Source organism: Pseudorasbora parva, chromosome 17 (genome assembly GCF_024679245.1).
Source record: "Pseudorasbora parva isolate DD20220531a chromosome 17, ASM2467924v1, whole genome shotgun sequence".
In the NCBI taxonomy this organism is placed as follows: Eukaryota; Metazoa; Chordata; class Actinopteri; order Cypriniformes; family Gobionidae; genus Pseudorasbora; species Pseudorasbora parva.
The window spans coordinates 34137980-34156989 of record NC_090188.1 but is presented as its reverse complement, the minus strand read 5'-3'; the positions used below and the strand labels follow the sequence as shown (position 1 = coordinate 34156989).

Here is a 19010-nt window from a genome sequence, read left to right as displayed (position 1 = left end):
TATCAATGATGTGGTCTTGGATGAAAGATGACTTATTTGTGAGGGATTGTGCATTAAAAAGTTCTATTTTGAGCGTTGATGGGGTGGTGAATCTCGTTATTGGCCGTAAAACACTAAAATCCACTCCACGTTTTCTGTCATGCGCTGTGCTAAAAGATCTCGCGGTGTTTCCCGTGCAATCCAGTTTAGATTGGTGAGATCTCGCGGTGATTCCCGTGTTTCCCGTGTTGCCAAAACGGAGAGCAAAACTGTTGTGATGACGCGGCAGATGTGCGACGGAGGTCCAGATGGATGGTATGGCTGATGCAGAGTTTTCAGGCTGATGATAAACTAGCCCGCGACGAGAGCCTCTATGGATGTAACGCCGTCTGTGCAGAAGTCCAAGTTCCTTAATGACCGCGATGCACGCCGGAAATGTGCGGTCGTTGAAATTTAGCAGTTGTGGGATGGAATATTTAAGCTTCATGACGGCCGCTGGAAGGTTTTGACTAGCGCTATGCATATTATGTCACCTTAGTCTTGTCTGAATTTGATAGTTCGTCTTTGGTATAAAGACACTTGCTGCAAACATTTCTTTGTGGAAGTTTCACTTAAATTTCAAGTGAGTGAGATAAAATATTTCAACTCAAAACTTTTTGTACAATTATTTCCCAGACGTAGTTTTGGTATTGAGGTCAAAGTCTACTTTCCTTGTGTTCGTTATACAACAGTGGGTGGTCATGAAAACGACTCTGAAGATTTGAAGTGTTTACTCCTATTGCAGCAACTTTATTTTTATTTATTGTTCTGCAGACAGGGTGACCATACCTGATTAACTCTCAGGACTTTTCTAAAAGCCAAAATATTACCACACCTCAGATTTAGTCGTTTTAGAAGGCTCTAAAATCTCCCGGTGCTGTCACTGCCTTCTGCAATTCAAAAAACAACCTTGCGCCAGACTGATGCTGTCATGACAGTATTTACCACGTTTTCAAAATCATGATAAAAATCAAACTAACAGTTTTAATTCAAATTAATTTTTAAATGATATTACTAAACCGTCAGTCCATTTTACTGTGGTTTAAAGGGGGGGGGGGGGGGTGAAATGCTGTTTCATGCATACTGAGCTTTTTACACTGTTAAAGACTTGGATTTCCATCCTAAACATAGACAAAGTTTCAAAAACTAATGTTAGACATTTGATGGAGTATTTCTGTGTCAAAAATACTCCTTCCGGTTTCTCACAAGTTTCGGAGAGTTTTTTTTGAGTATGGGTTGGCTTGACATCGATAGAGCTGAAGGTCCTTGTATGGGCCGCACGGGCTCTTCTCCCGGTAGGGTGCGCGCATGCGCACGCCCATAAACACTCGCTCAGGTGCAGATCCAGTCGTCCGTGAACACTTATGTCGTTATAGTCCGCGCCGCGCTCCACTTTATTCCTATGGGTGACGTCGAGCGACTTCAACGCTTCAGCACAGCATTCCGGGAAGGCAGCGCTGCATTTGAACCGATTTGAACGCAGAAATGATGGGAAGCTTCACAACATCGCTTCAGTCGTGTCGCAAAGTGGATTTCCACAGTCAGTGCTGTCACAGGACTTCACGAAATCATACCAAAGAAGTGTGTTTTTGACAGAGTGGTCCCAGCGATAAAGGTTCGGTCGGTTTTTTTCCGGAAAGCCTCTGTACAGCCTATATTTCTTTTATAAATATAAAAAAACTAAAGACTTTTCGGAAATATGAAGGATGCAATACTACTCTATAGGTACTCAAGATTGACATGAGATTGTCTGAAACTGAGTGTTTCACCCCCCCTTTAATGTGAAACCAGTAATCGTTCCATCCCTACTATTGAATTGCCAGGATTAAAATTGTGCCTTAGTCACTATCAGCTCTCGAAACAGTTCAAGCTAATGCAGCCAACTTTAAACAGAGTATAGTACTTATGACCTCCACTGGATTATCCAAATTAGTCACAGCCCTCTCCAGTCCAGGATAGAGAGGCCTCATATTAACCAAAACCATGGGCAAGCCAGACAACTTCAACTTCCTTAGTTTTATATTAGCCCATATATTGAATCAAATTGTGTTGCAATATTTTCCTGTTTAACACTGTGAAACTGCTTTGAAACAATCATCATTGTAAAAGCGATATAAAAAAGGTGACTTGACTTAGCCCATATATCCAAACTAAACATGCAAGAAGAAATTGAGACAAAAATGTCCTTTAATTTCACATCAAAGTTCTTAAAGGTAATCAACGCAATAGAAACTGGCAGATTTGACCGTACAGAGCATTTGATGGTTAAATGACCGGAGAACGACTTCTTTGGGTACCACAATGATGGAGAAAACGATCCCCTACTGAGAAGCAGTTTACTCTTAACTCAAGGAATTATACACCATCAAGATGTGACTAACTGCTTACAGTTGCCATGGTGGCTCCACAGTCTGAAAACATGTGCTGCGTTTCCACAGCGACGGAGGCCATAACAGGATGCAGGACACACACTTTGGGAAACAGAACCTTCACTATCATAAACACTCGCTCGGTCCGAACCCTCTGAAGAAATGTGGTCTGGAAAAAGATGTTGTATGAGGCATAAACACAAACCGCAAACACAAGCCATGTGGACCCCGGCAGCATCATTAGATCATCCTTTACATAACAGGCGAATATGCCATGGTAACCACACCAGTGACATCACTGAATAACTCTACTCCATCTGTTAAAGTACTGAAGTCATTTTAGCAGGACAGAGCAGTGAAAATAACAATCGTACTGACACATAAACGTGTTCACAGAAGGCCGCTGGCTGAGAAACAAATTCCCACTCTGATCAACCTTCGCACAGATATCAAGTAACAGCTCTAATGATATATTGCTTCATTTTTTGTAAGTGCAAAAGATGTTGCAAAGACTGTTCCCTCCCTTGCTAATTTCTGGATTTGGAAACTACAGCGACCTATCAAGAAAACAAAGTGGGAACATTTGATCAAGCTGTCTGGCCTTGGCCGAAGTTATACTCTCAGCTTAAGACATCAAAAACTAATTGAAGAGTTTAAAACTTCTGCCTGCTCTGCACAGAATGTGCTACAAAAGAACCTTAAAATCAGCAAATGCTGTAGAGCTCCGAAAACGACAAAAAGGACTATAATTTATAATACAATGTGTCCAATATTTTCTAAAGTCATATAACAGTTTTGTGTGAGGAACAGACTGATGATAATATCCTCCACTATACTTCTAAATCTCATGCAATTCTGTATTTTCACTTCACCAGTTAGAAGATACGCTAAATCTCCAAAATTAAACCAGTGCAACTTCTATACATATATAAAGAATAATTATAAAGACGGGCCATTGAATTATTCAGAGAAAGAGAGAGAGAGAGAGAGAGAGAGAGAGAGAGAGAGAGAGAGAGAGAGAGAGAGAGAGAGAGAGAGAGAGAGAGAGAGAGAGAGAGAGAGAGAGAGAGAGAGAGAGAGAGAGAGAGAGAGAGAGAGAGAGAGAGAGAGAGAGAGAGAGAGAGAGAGAGAGAGAGAGAGAGAGAGAGACTGCCTCAAGTTCTTTATCTGCCTCAAGAACAGTGCAATTTTTACCTTGCTAGTAAGAGCACTGACAACCTATTTCTGTGCGAGTGTGTGGGGCCAATGCCGTATACGGGTTTGCGTGAGAGATAAAGCGGGAGAAATAGTATGTGCTTACCGTACATACATTTTTATTTAAAAACACATGGAAACAATTAGTCATTTTAATCCCATTGTTGTCCATATTTATTTGCTTTGTCAGTGTCAAAGTAGGTTTTGGTTCTTTTGCTGTTGTAAGCTGCAGGGACCTTTGTAATAACTGAAATCAGTTGGCGAAGTGATGTGGACATGTAATGCGGTCAAGACCTGCTTGGGACTACTTAAGCTGTGATTTTTCCTAAAAATAATTGCACACCTTAGAACGCTCAGATTCAAGCATTCATGATCAGATTCAAGCAGTCAACAGCCCTGTAGTATAAATCTGAATACACACAAGGGAAAGAGATGGAATGCAAATAATGACTAGTACTGTTCCAGATACTATGCCCACACACCCTTCTGATTGGCTATAATTTTTTTATTGATTTTGTCACGTCTCATGGTAGTGTCACATCTGATGTGGAGAGACAAACTGCAGCTCCATCCTTCGAAGGCCACACCTTTGAAAGACATGAAGGTCAGAACAAACGTTGGTAAATTGGAGGGTCTAGCCTACAGAGGATTGTTCTTGTCGTCTAACAAATGTGACAGCTGCCATTGATGAGCGGCAGTAACATTTGTATTGGACAAATAAAACAAATGAAGTTTAAAAATGAATACATTTTTGATAAACATGCATTAAACATGAAAATGCCACTAGATAGCTGTGCTGAAAAATGCAACATTTAAATGATACCAGTTAATGATTTAACTCTAAAATCCTACATGTAAATGAACTGAAATTCAGAGAAAAAACCTCAAATAGGTGATTCAAAAAAAAAATACAAAAATATTATAGAGAGAAAATAAAATAAAAATTGCCCAACAAAAAGGATTCGAACTTATATAAACCTTTCATTATAGTGTTTTATAATATCACTTGTTTGTCAAAGAAACCAGCAGCCATATAGGTTTGGATAAACACGAAGTAGAGTAAATGTCTTTTTGGGCAATCTATTTGCTTAAGGTCAGTAGGTTATGACCAGGCACATTTGAGAAAGGGAATTTTCACTTTACGCCTCAGGCTATTTTTTGCTTGGTTCAATGTAGAGTGAATGTACACAGACACAGTTCATATTGTACTCAAAGTACTCAAGGCTTAAAGTCAGGGAGGTTTTGAACATATGCCAGGATGAAGGAAACGTTCAGGTTTATTTATCGTATTGGCACATTGGACTAAGATGGTGCCAGAACAACCGCTGCAAGAGTCTCAGGTGTAAAAACCTTGTGAATGAGTCCTGTGTGAAGTGGTTCAGCTCTTCAGGGAAAAAGGAAGCTATTTGAAAAGAATGCAGGATAGGAAAGGTAGTCGGCCCATTAAACAGCAGGCTGGTCTCAAATGAAAGCACTATGCTAAGAGGGCACATGCTAATTGAAGCTGGGCACAGCAGGAGACAACATATACATTCACATGGTTTAAACTACTGCCGATGGAAAATAACTGCCCTGCTAAACCCAGGCAGCTGGCACGGTTCATGTTGAATTAGAGTACAGCACTGCTCCAAACCCTAGTAAGCTGCATACCTAACCTCCATCTCAAAACATCATAAGCAAACTTCTGTCTTGAACCATAGGGAGCAAAATTAGGCTTCGTTCTAACATACCTCATTTCAGCCAAATATGAAAGCAGCATTGCACGTTTCTCTCAAAATTCAGGCAATCCCAGAATGCACTGCGACAAGTGAAACTAATTATCCAATATGAAACAGCTCTATATACTTAAAGGAGAAAACTACTAAAGGGTTATATCTGAATAAAAGCCTACATTAAATCTGTTCATCATAAAGTGATTGTGTCTCCAGACATGTGAGTAGACAAAGGGCCCCATGTATTCTCCACCCATGCATTCAATTTAAAAAAAAAAACAATTCATATGGATTTGTTTTGCAATATCTTGACAATTTTTTTGAAGCATTAAAAATGTAGTTGCGTGGAATGTCAATTGTAATCTTTCAGATTACATTAAAAGGTGCCATAGAATGAAGCTTCCACGCATTGAAAACAGCTCAAAAAACATACAGCCAGTTTGTTGTATTGTTTGAAAATGAGTCATTCGGTGACCTGTTTCAATTTTCTAGCTATTTATTTGAATATGACTAATACTGAGCAACAAACGGAGTTCTCCCTCTTCCTAGCCAGTTCTGTACACAGACAGCGAAGTGGCTAATGAAGGTGCTTTCGGATGCCAGATTTCAGTCATTTAAATCCCTCAATAGGAGCTTTTCCGTTAAAAGAACATCCAATGTTTTACTTAAACTTTGCAATACATATATTATATATTTACATATTTAAATATGTATTGTTTTTCCCTGTATGTATGTATGTATGTGTATATATGTGTGTGTATATATATACATATATATATATACATATACATATATACATATACACATATACATATACATATACATATACATATACATATACATATACATATACATATACATATATATGTGTGTGTGTGTGATTATTTCCTCACAATCAAGCGAAGATTTTCCATATGGGAGAGGATTCAACCATAGACAGAAGCCTAATTCTAGGAGTCTTTGAGTCTAAACTGAAAATGCGTTTGACATTTTCTTTTTAATGGGCAACAGGCCTCGCTTTATGGCAAATTAAGTTGTATTCACCGTGATTACATTTCCTGACGCCTATTCAGGGGCTGTTCGCTAGTCTGTATTAGCTATTACCATGAAGTCTCATCTCTCTGCCCTGAGCTCAAAAAGATCAACTTACTGGTAAAAATCTCCAAACTTCAGTATGAGGTACAGTTCTCCATTATATCTCACACGCTTATGTAACCGAGATCTTGGCTTCAGGGAGAGCCCTGTGGCTTCTATTATAACAATCTGAGTGATGAGAGTGTGTATACATGTCACACAGTGAATACTAGATGAGTGTCTGTGTCTGACCTGGTCCGCCGTGATGACTCCTCTGCTGTCTGGTTGTGTGAGAGGACAGTACAGGGTCATGCTCTGACACAGATGACCCAGTAACATGGACACCTCTTTCATGGTCCTCCAGCAACACACCAACACCATCTGAGCAGTGACTCTATAGGCTTCTCCATCAATGCCACCTAGACAACAAATAAACATACATTACAAACAAATAAGCACTCTGAAAACACTAATCAAATGTCGGCCTCTCATGGACAGGAAATGTATTACAGTAAACACCAACCCTTCATTTGAATTAAATAATGGTTTAAAAGTATGATGCCGTTTAAAATATCAAATGAATGGATTTATGCCATGCCTCCAGTGTTACAGATTTGTTGTTTATGAACGGTGTTCTCTGGCTCTTTCTGCTCGCTGTTATGGCTGGTCTCATTGGGGTCCAGTTCTCTGGCACTTTTGAAAAAGTCATTTGTGTCACGAGGTTGAATTTCCTGCAGGATTTTCTGTAGGTCAGCAGAGGTCTCTGTGGAGAGAGAAAAATATGCTATGTAATAATAAGACCTGGAGCAACAAAATATGCATCACAGAATCAGGAAAGTGTCAAATTAATGAAGGTCATTGTCAAAGAAAAACAAGTATAATCCAACATTTGCAGTTTTCAAAATTACTGGCTGATTTTGGGAACAGAATGAATAAAACTCCACTCTGGATCGATACCTAGTATTCAAACTACATATGCCATAATTTATTTTTAACCGTAGTTAAAGAGTAGTATAATTGATTTATACATGTCTGACAGTACAGTCAGCTAAAGCGTGATGGAGAAAATGGTGGATAACAACAATGCTTCTCAGCACAGCCATTTGATTGGCTATTTGGGCTCAGTCATAAGGTTAGTTAATCTTAATAAAGCGATATATAGCTTGGTAAAATTATTAAATCAAAGGCTGCAGTTCAATTACCTATAGAGCATGTTGAACTGCAGAGTGAATATATATTTTACAAAAAAGCATAATTACATTGTGTGTAGTGTGTAATATAGCTGTTTGTGAATGTAAAATTTCTGCAAAGTTTCAAAGATCAAAAGGCACGATAAATATCATTATGGTCTCCCCAAAGAAAGAACAGATTCTGAACTGTCTGAAATGAGTCATCAGCAATTGTGGTCTTAATTCCTGGGGGTGCATACTGTATAAGGGGTTTTGGCTGACAAAATAAAATGACAAATTAAATTTCTCCACAAATTAAAGAGCATATTGCTGGTTAGAGACTCCAGTGAGTCAGTGTATAGGAAAATAATGTAGGACCTAGAATTTCTTTAAAATATACTTGTAAATACGCTAATAAGGCTTTTTGAGTCGTTTTTGTGAGAAAATTTTACTTCCGCATCTAAAAATGCGCAAACCGGAAGTGACATAACGAAAGGTGTGCCGTGACTTTCAACCATAGGAAAACAATGGATCGCAATGGCAGTTCGGACGCTGAAGAAATTATAAATGTTTATTAATACTCATTTGGCAGACCACAGCCATGCAATTATGACACAATAAGGGACAGGCCAGGATTAGACAGAACAACGATCAGAAGAGAGGATTTGAGTTGTTGTGTGAGGAGAAACAGTGGAAAACAGAGCAGGTGAGAGAGTCGGCTGATAACATTATAAGCTAACACTGTGCTCAGATTACAATACTTTACAGATAATTATGTATCAGGCAATCGCAAAGCTGCTATTGGTCATCTAGGAGTATTTATACCAATAACAGAAACTAATAATAAGTTAAGACCATCTGGCTTAAGTCACACTCGCCGTCCACATTAGACGTTAAAGCCGGGCGCGGGGCGTAACGTTACCCGGTGCTGATTTGCTGACATGAGCTCGCAGACGATGTTTTTCCCTCGCATGGACATTGTGGATCCTCAGTCGTGGCTCGCAGCATGTGAGGAAAAACACGACGAGCCGAGCACGTTTCTCACACCTTGATTGATTTTCTCACACCTTGGCTTGATTTTCCCCAGCATGGCTGTCCCCTATTGCCAAATCATGCACAACAATGTCACAGGCTAGATCTATGAGTATTATTATGCTATAGCTCAGTTGCTGCAACCATTACAGTGCCTTTTTACACACACACACACACACACACACACACGCACGTGCGCTCTCACTCCCTCTCTGGTTGTTTCTGTTGAAAAGGCTGCTGTTCTCTGCTTTTCAACAAATCATTTGCACACAAGTTATGTTTTCTATCTAAAGCTAGCAGCAACATCGAGTCTCTGTTTTGAGTCTCTAGTCTCTGTTTAACGCAACTGTTTAAGTTACGGTGCTCAGTTCAGTTCGCCCGCTAAGGCCGGTTCGCCCGCCTCAGTTACGGTGCTCAGTTCACGCGGTTTCTCCGAGCTGATCGTCTGACCGATCCGCGACCGGCCGTCACACTCCGCCGCGGCCCAGCCACAGACAGTATAACGTGTTATTGTGATCCTTTATTCACTCATTCTGTGTTATGGGTTTATTTTGTGCCGATTCACCGTCGATAGTGTGAGGATGTATGACATTTTGAGTATGTATTTGAGTGAACGATGTATACGCTTGAATAAAATATACATTATCAGCACATAATTCCTGACTTTTTTTTTTTAAAGTGTGAGACTATGCATTTGTGTTTATGTAGCCTACATACTTTGTATTAATCAATGTTGAAATTGATTAATGCGAAAACAATAACCAAGAAGCATTGCGTGTGAGTGTTTAATCATTTGATTTTATCCTTTAACTACATGAGTATTGCAATGTTAAACTTCATCATATCGCTGATAATCCGCGGTGTAAAGTGAACACACATATACACACACACACACCACCGCGTGTGTCAAAGCAGATGCAGAAGTGAAGTACTGTCTCTTCACCTGCACAAAACGCCACAATGCAGCTTTTCTAACTTGTTTTTTTTTTAGGAAACCTGTGGACTCAATGTCCTGACAGGCTGGACACAATAATTTTCCATGACAATGATAAATTTAAATAGAAAAACTACCGAAAATACACTGATTACTACAGAATACCAACCTATTCTGCACTGAGCCAATGCAGAGCTTGGCAGACGACTCCCTGTCGTGACGTAATATGACGCGATGTTGAAAAAAACAGCGGTTTTACAAACAGCCAACGAAACGGCCACTTTATCTGCTAAATTTGTGCTCTTATGTCTTTTAAAAACATTTTAAATCCTGCATTACCTTTTCATATGGCATTTTCATACAAGGTTATGTGTTTATCTCAAAAAAATAAATGAAAAGTACCTTTAAAGAGCATATTGCAGGTTAAAATTTTTTTATTTCATTTAATTTCATTTATTTCATTTAACTTGATATACAAATCAACATAATATTTTATAAAATAAGCCTTTTTGCATTCATACAATTGATATGTTGTAATGTTGCTGGACAACTGTATTCTAAATTCTGCATTGTGGACAACAACGCCAATTAAAGGTGCACTATGTAGTATTTTTGCAGTAAAATATCCAAAAACCACTAGGCCGGTGTTATATATTTTGTTCAGTTGAGTACCTACAATATCCCAGAAGTTTCCAACTATTTGTAAATTGTGAGAAAATTGCTATTTTAACTAAGGACAGGGACGTTTCAGCATAGCGTTTGAGGAATTCGCCTGTCAACTGCGTCATATCTGCGCTACCCTCGGTTTCGGCTTTTATTTGGCAGGAGCGCTTTACTCTTAGCAGTGTGAACAAGTGAATGCACGGAGTAACGTCATAACATCATTTTAAACACACTTAAATGTATCTAATAGGATAAACAGAGCTGCATTACCTCAAAATCATAACCGGAAGAGCGGATCAGTGCGAGTGCCCGGCGACTGTGTCCCGTCCAGTCATAATAAAAGTCCTGGTATTCGCGAGGCGGGTATTTGTTTAACAATCGCTCCAGCAGCTGTGATCAGGTCCACAACACTCGGTCCTGCTCTGCTTTACACTACAGTAACGTTAACCACATGCATGAACGTGATTTCTGCCTGAGTCCTATTTTCCACCGGCTGTGATGTGAAGTCCACATCTCCCAAGATGCTGCGCTCACACTTTGCGTCATCAAACTACACATTTGTTTTGAATAGGTGCCCTCCAGTCGCCTATTCAACGGAAAGTTGCATAGTGCACCTTTAAGATCGACTTCATCGCCTCGACACATCCTGCAGATGAGGCTACCTTGTACAAATCAAAGGGACTACATATGCATAACTTGACCTAGTAGTGGCTGGTTAGGACTCAGCTAGGACAGTGTTAGATGCATTTACCAGACTCTGTATCCATGGGAATGAGGCCCTCAGGGGAAGAGCTCTGAACCACAGGTGACACAACATCAGACATCCTGTAGCACAGGCCTATAAGCTCTGACACAACAGCCCTCCATTGAGACAGCAGTACAAGGGATCTAAATGCACAGAAATATATAAACCCCACATTCACCAGTAAAAAGAATGCCAAGACCTCTAAGCAGATGATTAAAGGTTAAGTATGTGTGAAATTACCCAGTGTTGAGCTGTTGGAGTACTGCAGATATGCAGTGAACTCTGCCATATAAAGGACAGGAAGCAGCAGCCTGTAGAAGAGACGACTCAGCCTTCAAAATCTCTTCTTTCAGACAAATCATCAGCCACTGCACCACTGAAACATCACAAACACAAAAGTCTCATTGTTCATTTTCACTGCATGAAAACTCAACACAATTTATTTGAAAGAGTGCAACTTTGTTTTCTACAAATAAACATGCATGCTATTAGCACATGAAGAGGTGTTTTAGCTGTGATGCTCCAATTTCCTGTTCAAGTTATGTGGGGTGGTGTGTGTGAGAAGGGGGGTGTTATGCTCCGATTTCTATTGCCCTGGGCACGAGCCTAGCAAGACAATTGCAGTAATAGTTTAGTAATACATCCCTGTCTAGTATACCTCAGACCTGCAAACTCAGAAGAGATGAAAACGTGACATGTTTACAAAATATATTGTAGCTGAGGGATCTGGGGGAATATTTTTGTGATTTTAACATGTAGACAAAGAACTATGGTCAAAAAAAATATAAAAGAGAAAAGACAAAATTAGCTTCCAGAAGAAAAAAATAAACATTTATTGACTAGGGCTGGGCCTTGACATAAGTTTCACAATTGGATTGGATTTCGATTCACAAGCTTGCAATTCGATTAACTTCAAATCAATATTGATTACTTGGAGTCTATCAAGAACAGTATAACGAATTGGTTATACTGGCTAACTTCATCAAACAAACAAAAAAACGAATGCTGTAAACTATATAGGGAACCCTGGTTGCTACTTCATTATAAAATTAAAAGTTAAAATTAATTGACTTGTAGACATTTAGATTACAAGGAAGTTTTAATAATAACGATATAATACAATTTTAAATGACAATTATGTTTTTTTTAAACATACACACTGAAATGGTGGCAGTCATAAAATGGATTTATTAAAACATAGATTAATTGAAGAACGGGTAAAAATAGAATGAATATGCAATATGGAGCTTTTCACGTTTTTTTGTTTTGTTTTGTTTTGGAAAATTGAATGGCCATTCTGAGGTAAACGTGACGTTGTATGACAAGGTGTTTTTCCACAGTAGAAACACTGATTGAGCGATTACATGATACTAATTTTGGGAAGTTGTACTGTATCTTTCATCATACCTTCTGATGTTCATTCATGTTTATTTCATGTTGTAACTAGTTATGCGGAAGAGGAGACGGGTTCACTGAGGCAGTACAGCGATCTGTCACACCACCAAAGATTGCAGCAGAAAGAGAGATGTTTATGGTCTCACTCAATTCTATCTGAAATTAGCCTATTTTTGATATTTGTGAAGTTAATTGTGCTTGAAATTTCACAAATTCACAATTTTTATGATCAAAATTGAAAAAAAAATATTACCTTTATTTATTAGCGCTTTTTACAAGGCCCATTGTTTCAAAGCAGCTTCACAGTGGGCACGTTTACATGCACGTTCTTGCCGATTATGCCTAATAAGCTAACGATGAACATGGTCATGTAAACGCGGTAACCGCGGTTTTCTTTTATCGGAGTAAGGTCGTAAACGGTGTAAGCATAAACCGATCAGAACAGGTATTTTTTTGCCTCTTAGCCCAATTTCGCGCAGCATGTAAACGCATTAACCTGCTTGCTGTCGGCTTATTGAAGTGTGCGTGATAGGTGACAAAAACGCAAACTTAGAGCAGATTTAAATGCATCCAGCAAGTGTTTTTTTGAATGAAATAAGGACATGCATAACAAACAGACTCTTTTAAGACCCAGAAAATTGTAAGTGTTTTCATCTCATGCGGCAGAAGTTGAAGAGGTTCAGTCAAAACGCTGCATCTGTAACTGCGGAATAATATGAGCCGTAAATCTCCCACTGACCTGCTTTATTTAACATCACAACTGATGTACCCTAACATAACATACCCTAAAACTTTGAGTCAGAAACGAAAATTATTATTTTTTACGTCACTACATAAATAAACCGGTTTATTAATAAAGTAAAAATTTACTTACGTTCTCAGTTTACTGGTTTGCACGTAAACGGAGAAAACTGCTTATTTCAATAAGCTGATATTTGTAGTTATCAGCTTATTGGTGTGCATGTAAACACGCTCAGTGTTAAGAGGAAGATAATGCAACAGAACTTGATTCAGCTATACAGTCGTTCTGGTGAAAATGGTGATGTTATCGAGCTAATTTCAATTATCATATAGTGTCAATGCGGGCAGATTGGTAATCTAGCTGGAATGTAGGCATCTCAACTGAGCAAGCTAAAAGCTAAAGGCAATAGTGGCAAGGAACCAAAACACCATCAGGGCCAGAATGGAGAAAAAAACCTTGGGAGAAACCAGCCTCAGTATGGGTGCCAGTTCTCCTTTGGCCGACAAACAAACAGTGTATGATTATAAGCAGGTATATGATACCTGCTAAGGTGTTCTGCTCCATAGTGGAAGCCTCAGACACCTGGGACCTGTTCAGTGCTGGTGGTCGAAGAGGGGTGTACTGCTTTTGGATACAGCCATGTAACGCGTCCTGCAGACCTGGCTGGTGCAGCAGGAGATTGAGAAGATGAGCAGCAGTGACACTGTCAAAGGGTTTAGTGCTGGTGCTGAGGTCCAGAGCGACCTGAAGCAAAGACTGCAGCCTCTCTGGCTCCTACGCAGATGAGACAAAAAACATTTATATTCATTTGAACATTACTAAATACTAGTCTAAGTCTAGTATCATATTTTTACACTGACCTGAAGTTGCACTGCTGCAGGAGGTAATTTTTGTAAGAGGTTGGATGCAAGCTGTTTGACTTCAAGAAAGTTGCTTGCAAGGCAGTACAGCACAGCTTGGGCATGAGCTACACTTACAGACTCTCCAAGAGAAAAACCAACAGAGCCTGAAAGAAAGAGGTAAAGAGGTGAACAGATGAACTGATGAGTATAAAAGGTGACTAGTTTATCAATGTGGACTTTTTTGATTGCTAACATATAATATATGGGGGGGGGGGGGGGGGGGGGAAATCACATCCCCATCCCCGGCCCACCCCTATAGGCACGTAGTAAAATAAAATTCTAGAAAATGTGTTGCAGTGGCAGATAGCATAGACCAGTGGTCTTCGGTATTTTTTTTTTTTTTTTAGGAGAGCCACACTGGTAGGACAAATTCAACAGGAGAGCCACTTTTAGCAGTGTAAAAAGTTACATCCAATAACATGTCTGCTTATCAACCTGTCATCCCTGAACATACAAAATGCAATGCAATAAATACAGAATCCTCTCATAAACCTATGTCATATGTCTCACAGGTGTCATCTAGGAACTCTCAATACCCTTCTGAGCTGTATTCCTCAAAATCTGGACGGGCAAATCACGTTGTGTATAGAGTCGCCGGGCAGGGCCATAATGACGACGGCCGAGTTGCGTTTGCGTGCTTCTAGTGAACACAGAAACTGGCGAACGGCGGCGGTCTTTCGAATCAGCTTTGACCTCGACTCTTGAGCCCTGTCAATGGTGAGTTTCCAGACCAAACATCTTGATGTGGGTCTGGCTTGTCAGGCTATTATAGCCCTGCTTGTTTGTATTAATGTATTGACTGCATGAACATTTCACCGTATTATTTACTGCCATGTAGGGCTGGCCGATATGGGCCAAAAAAATTATCACAATATAATTTTCCATATCAGTCGATATCCATAAATATCATAATAAATGTAAAATCTTTATTTCTATAAAGTTTAAAGGCATATTTTTGCTCCTGAGTGAAATATGTAGAAAACAGACAGTTACCTGTGTTTTTTAATTATCCTTTATTGTCAAAACATGACACACTTCCCAAACAGGTGAACAATTTATTAAAACTAAGGTAGATTTATTTCTTAAAATCTTAATTGTGGTCAGCATTTTTTTACTCTACACTGTATATCAATAATATCATTAGTTAATCGTGTAAGTAGTAAAACTCTAAAAATGCAAACGGGCAAAAAAAAATGGTCCACTGTGCATCTCTCTCTCTCACCGACACACACACACACACGCATCTTACCGACACGCACACACCTCACCGACAGTGGGCTGGTCGTGAGAGGAGGGAGAGAGCAAAGTTCAGTATTTGTGGATCTCCAGTAAGGGCTGTCTAGTCTATTTTATTCATTTTAAAATTGGATGACTTTATTTCTCTTTTGATACAGGCGATGCGGAGTCATTAAAGGGGGGGTGAAATGCTGTTTCATGCATAATGATCTATTTACACTGTTAAAGACATGGAATCCCATACTAAACATGGACAAAGTTTCAAAAGTTAAGGTGGACGTTTGATGGGAGTATTTCTTTGTCAAAAATACTACTTCCGGTTAGTCATAAGTTTCGGCAAGTTTTTTGCGATTATGCGTCCACTTGACGTTAATGGGGGCGGAATTTCCTTGTATGGGCTTTACGGATAATTCTACCGGAAGAGCGTGAGAGAGAGAGAGGGAGAGAGCGAAAGTAACAGGCTGCGCCCATCAAAGCGCTGGCTTGTAGGATGCGCTGCACAGGTGATGTGCACAATTAACAATGACATCAAAAAAGTGCGTTTTTGGTTGCCAGACCAAGACAGTCCTGCACAGATTCCCCAAAAACCCTGTGGTAAGGCAACAGTGGATGGAATTTGCTTTTCCAGATCAGCAACTGAGTTGCGCGAATGTTTATATCTGTTCGCTGAATTTCGGTGCCGACTGTTTCATAAACAAGGCCCAGCTCGACGCCGGATTTTCCGATCGCCTAATGCTGAAGGATGGAGCAGTCCCAACGATAAAGGTCCCAACGTTAGAACCGCGGGCGGTGAGTGAGACTGCTTCAAATGTCTGTGTTTTTGCCTATGCTCATCAAGTAGCCCAAACATGATCACGTATAGTTAATTGATCAATGGAGCATGCGATGTGTAGTGCGTGTACATTTGTTTAGCTGGCCATTATATGTGTAACTTTATGTTTGTGTATTGTAAAAGCACTCCAAACAACAATACACAAAGAGTGGGGAAATATGTTGAACTAAATAAGCGCGCTTCTTCATTCAAATGCGCTACTATTCCGTGTCTTTCTATGTAAACACTAACTTAGCCGTGTTAACTTAACGTTACAATTGTCTACACAAACCACGCGTAAACACACACACACACACACACGTGCACAACTGCACTTCCCACATGTACACCTTCAAAGACAAAAATACGACGATATAATTCAAGTATAAATATGTAAATAACACAAGCCGCTAAGCATATTATATAGTTAGTGTATAACTTGTACCACATAGAGACGTCCTGCTCTAGTCGTTTTTGCTGCTGCTCCTGTTCAACTTCAGCCTCTGGGTCTGATTCCGGATCATAGATGTATGGCTGTATCTGATTAAAAGCCATATTTTTATTTTGAATAAAGTTTTTTCCCGCTGTTAGGGATGACACAGCTTTACGACGCACTCAACACAAAACAGCGGCGCGCACACGTCATTATTTAGCTCCGCTCACACGATACGCCCCCACCCGCTCTGCTTTTTTCGGAAAGACTCGGAACAGCGCATCTTTCTTATATAATTATTAAAAAAATAAAGACTTTTCGGAGATATGCAGGATGCAATGCTACTCTATAGGTACTCAAGATTGACATGACACTGACTGAAACTGAGTGTTTCACCCCCCCTTTAATACATCACCAAAGACAAACAATTATGATAGCGATCATGTACAAGTCCGATGTTTTAGTGATTATAGTTTGGTACAGTTAGCGTTAGCTTGTTGTAAGTCACCCACCGCAACTAACAAGGTAATAAGCCTGTGTGTAAATGTAGTTAATAAAGATTTACCTCTGTGTTGGACTCAGTGTTATATGGAAGAACTTCAAAGAAGCAGGATATTTTAATTATTTAATAATTAAATAATTCCGTGTGGTGAACGTGAACCTATGATAAGCATGCAGTCCACGTACGTCGCTGTTTTATGTCGGATGGATCGCCAAAATATCTCCAAACCACTGAAGTTAAGCGAACTAACTTGTCAATGATATCGGTGTCCTGAGCTCTGAGTTTGTCACTAACGCTCATTTTTCTCTCTCCACTTCACTCCGATCCTCCAAGCCTGTCAGACACTGACTGTAAACAACAGCGCATGCAGCACCCCGAAGCCCGGTCTGAAATACGCATGCGCAGCATTATGCATACCGCGTAAGCATTATATCGAGAATTTATCGAACTGTTGTTATCGTTTTATCGAACTTATTATCATATCGTGATATTATCGTTATCGTTATATCGCCCAGCCCTACTGCCATGCAAGCCGCAAATTAAGCTGGGCGAGCCGTGCAATGACACTGCCATTGACAGTAAAAGATACGCAGCAAGAAGAAACACCAGTGGTTCACGCTTGCGCGCATACAGCTGTTTTGGTGCGCTTTTCCTAGCTCCTATTTACTGTTTGGTGGAGGCAATCCAAAATTTCTGTTGGTGAAATTATAATCAGACACCCCCCAAAAACTCGTTGGATCTGCACGATTCACGCAAGTCACCCAAACTGATGTGAAAAAACTGGGAGGCGCCAAAAAGCATCCCTGTATAATATTTTATTAGCCAACCAAACGCAAAACTTCCACAAATAAAAAACGCCCCTAGCAAGCGTATAGCGCTGACTTCAGTTACCCGGATCAGGTCAGGTCAGGTGTATCACTTTATTTGTATAGTGCTTTTATTTTTTCAAAGCAGCTTCACAGTGTTAAACTGTGAAAATATTGCAACAAAATTTGATTCACAGTCGTTCTGGAGAAAACTGTGATTTTATCAGCTCATTTCCTTGTATCAGCCCATGTTATCAGTTTTTACCGGTTGTTAACATAACGCTGCATGGTGTGATTGAGCAATCAGAATCAAGTATTCCATAAAGCCGTGTAATAATGTTTGATGATATTATCTTTGGCTGTGTGGGTCAACCACTAGCAGTGACAGAAAATGCATAATCAGGCTAGTGTTTAGTAAGTTTTAGGAATTAAGACAGGTATGGGTAATACCTGTGTTAAAGGTGAAATATTCAGCGATCAGCAGTAGCAGGTGCAGAGCCATAAGACACCTGGAAAATGAGGCTCCTGGATGAAGTACCTGGAATAAAGTCTCACAGAACCAGCACAGGAACTCCTGATCAAAACAATAAAATAGATTTTCAGTTTCGAAAAAAAAAAAAAAAAATTGTTGTGCTTGGCTGTACCCTCCAGAACTCTCCAGTGTGATGCTATACCCTAGAACAGTGGTTTTCAACCTTTTTTATTTAAATGCCCTGTTGTCCAACATGATACAACCCCCCATAGCTAGTTTTTGGTTTAGTTATGCACATCTAATCGGTTTTAAATGCAAAAATGACTATTGAGCAAAAACATCTCCAATGAAAGTACTGTTTATGGAGTTTTTCTTACAGCTCAGATTGTATCACAGTTTTACCTGGTACATGTAAAGGACTCCCTGATCTTTGTCGTTCTCATGCTGTTCTTGTCTCTTTTGCAGAAGCTGAGCACTGTCCTTGACCCTACACAAAAGCTGACAAAAAAAAAGAAAGACATGAGCCAATCAGAACAAACTTGCAAGGTCCTCTGACCAGTCAAAATTTGAACTGACATCAGTTTCTACCTTCTTTAATAGACTGACAGTCTGCTGTCTGACTCCTGGTGACTGACTGTTCAGACTAAAAGGCAGGAAGTGGCGGATCAACTCCAATTCCTGTCTAGACAGTTTTTCTGTGCTGCGATGGCTCTCACATAGCAAACCCAGAGCATCCATTCGCACCTGAATACACAAAAACAGCCACAATTTCCCTTTAGTGTTTTAGTGTCACCAAAATGA

General features: G+C 39.7%; 1 protein-coding gene across 4 annotated transcripts in view; it reads right to left on the bottom strand.

Moving 5' to 3' along the window:
• Positions 1-19010, bottom strand: part of thada (THADA armadillo repeat containing) — a 139709-nt gene that overhangs the window by 104752 nt on the left and 15947 nt on the right. For all 4 annotated transcript variants that reach the window (XM_067421398.1, XM_067421396.1, XM_067421397.1 and 1 more), the window contains 9 exons: positions 18798-18953; positions 18612-18707; positions 18188-18311; positions 13908-14053; positions 13590-13821; positions 11151-11286; positions 10917-11053; positions 6966-7130; positions 6620-6786 (listed from right to left, as the gene is read on the bottom strand). In XM_067421398.1, the coding sequence (XP_067277499.1) occupies positions 6620-6786; positions 6966-7130; positions 10917-11053; positions 11151-11286; positions 13590-13821; positions 13908-14053; positions 18188-18311; positions 18612-18707; positions 18798-18953 (1359 nt within the window). The remainder of the gene's footprint in view (positions 1-6619; positions 6787-6965; positions 7131-10916; positions 11054-11150; positions 11287-13589; positions 13822-13907; positions 14054-18187; positions 18312-18611; positions 18708-18797; positions 18954-19010) is intronic.